General features: G+C 53.1%; 1 protein-coding gene across 1 annotated transcript in view; it reads left to right on the forward strand.

Moving 5' to 3' along the window:
- Cnnm2 (cyclin and CBS domain divalent metal cation transport mediator 2) overlaps nucleotides 1-631 on the forward strand; it is a 163,853-nt gene that overhangs the window by 133,775 nt on the left and 29,447 nt on the right. Inside the window, exon 2 of the mRNA XM_004631494.2 lies at nucleotides 238-381. Coding sequence (XP_004631551.1) covers nucleotides 238-381 — 144 coding nt within the window. The remainder of the gene's footprint in view (nucleotides 1-237; nucleotides 382-631) is intronic.

A 631-nucleotide genomic window follows, 5' to 3' on the forward strand; every position in this document is an offset into this window, starting at 1 on the left:
GTAGTCCCACGTTGCAGGGCCCCAGGGAGTCTCCCCTGGTCACTGTAGACCCACGTTGCAGGGCCCCAGGGAGTCTTCCCCCTGGTCACTGTAGTTCCTTGCCATTCTTACGTGCTTCGGCGTACTGGTATCAAGTTTGTGCTCTGTCAGAGTCTCTTTTTATATCATGTTATGTATGAGATAGCATCCGGTGAATCCAGAAGGTCACCTCGTAAACTTCCTTTCTTTCCTCTAAAGGCAAATCTCACCTGGCCATCGTACAGCGGGTAAACAACGAGGGTGAAGGAGACCCATTTTATGAAGTCCTGGGGATCGTCACCTTAGAAGACGTGATTGAAGAGATCATCAAATCTGAGATTCTAGATGAAACAGATCTATACAGTGAGTAGCATCATCTGAGCACGGGTTCCCAGACCTTCGCCGGGGCCTCTGACCGCTCTCCTCCTATGTCCTCTGCCTTTGTAACTCCGCTCAGGTGTGGAGGCTGGAGCAGCCTCTCGGTAGGTTCCTGGCTCTTTGCGGGCCAGAGAAGGGCAGATCTTGGGGCACTGGGTGGCTGAGTTCCTTTGAAAAGCCAGGCTTTCCTGACAGTTCCTCCTCCTCCTCCTCCTCCTCCTTCTCCTCCTCCTCC

This window comes from Octodon degus, unplaced genomic scaffold (assembly GCF_000260255.1).
Source record: "Octodon degus isolate 3935 unplaced genomic scaffold, OctDeg1.0 scaffold00042, whole genome shotgun sequence".
Classification (NCBI taxonomy): Eukaryota; Metazoa; Chordata; class Mammalia; order Rodentia; family Octodontidae; genus Octodon; species Octodon degus.